This window comes from Penaeus monodon, chromosome 19 (genome assembly GCF_015228065.2).
Source record: "Penaeus monodon isolate SGIC_2016 chromosome 19, NSTDA_Pmon_1, whole genome shotgun sequence".
Taxonomy (NCBI): domain Eukaryota; kingdom Metazoa; phylum Arthropoda; class Malacostraca; order Decapoda; family Penaeidae; genus Penaeus; species Penaeus monodon.
Genome location: NC_051404.1, coordinates 47,488,733 through 47,488,996, shown reverse-complemented (window position 1 = coordinate 47,488,996; position 264 = coordinate 47,488,733). Strand labels below are relative to the sequence as shown.

At 63.6% G+C, this 264-nt stretch overlaps 1 protein-coding gene across 1 annotated transcript in view; it reads left to right on the top strand.

Annotated features, from left to right (window-relative positions):
- LOC119585271 (ERAD-associated E3 ubiquitin-protein ligase HRD1-like) overlaps positions 1-264 on the top strand; it is an 8,576-nt gene that overhangs the window by 4,977 nt on the left and 3,335 nt on the right. Inside the window, 1 exon segment of the mRNA XM_037933946.1 lies at positions 79-242. Within this exon segment, the coding sequence (XP_037789874.1) occupies positions 79-242 (164 nt within the window).

Below are 264 nucleotides of genomic sequence, written 5' to 3'. Positions count from 1 at the left end.
CACCTGCGCGTGTATTTGAAGACCGAGAGCGAGAGAGGCGACCCTCCATGACCTTTCCCCTCCTCCCTGGCCTTCTTCAGGTGTGTCCGTCGGGGTCCTGCTCCTGATTCCGTGGGCGTCGCAGTCGAGGCATCCTCAGAGCGCCCACGCCCTTGCCAGCGTGGGCGTGGTCCTCGCCCTCGTCACCTCTACTCTTCTGCTGTACGGGCGCCAAGGACTCATGTCCGTCCAGCAATATGCGGGTGAGACAAACGCGCGTGCACG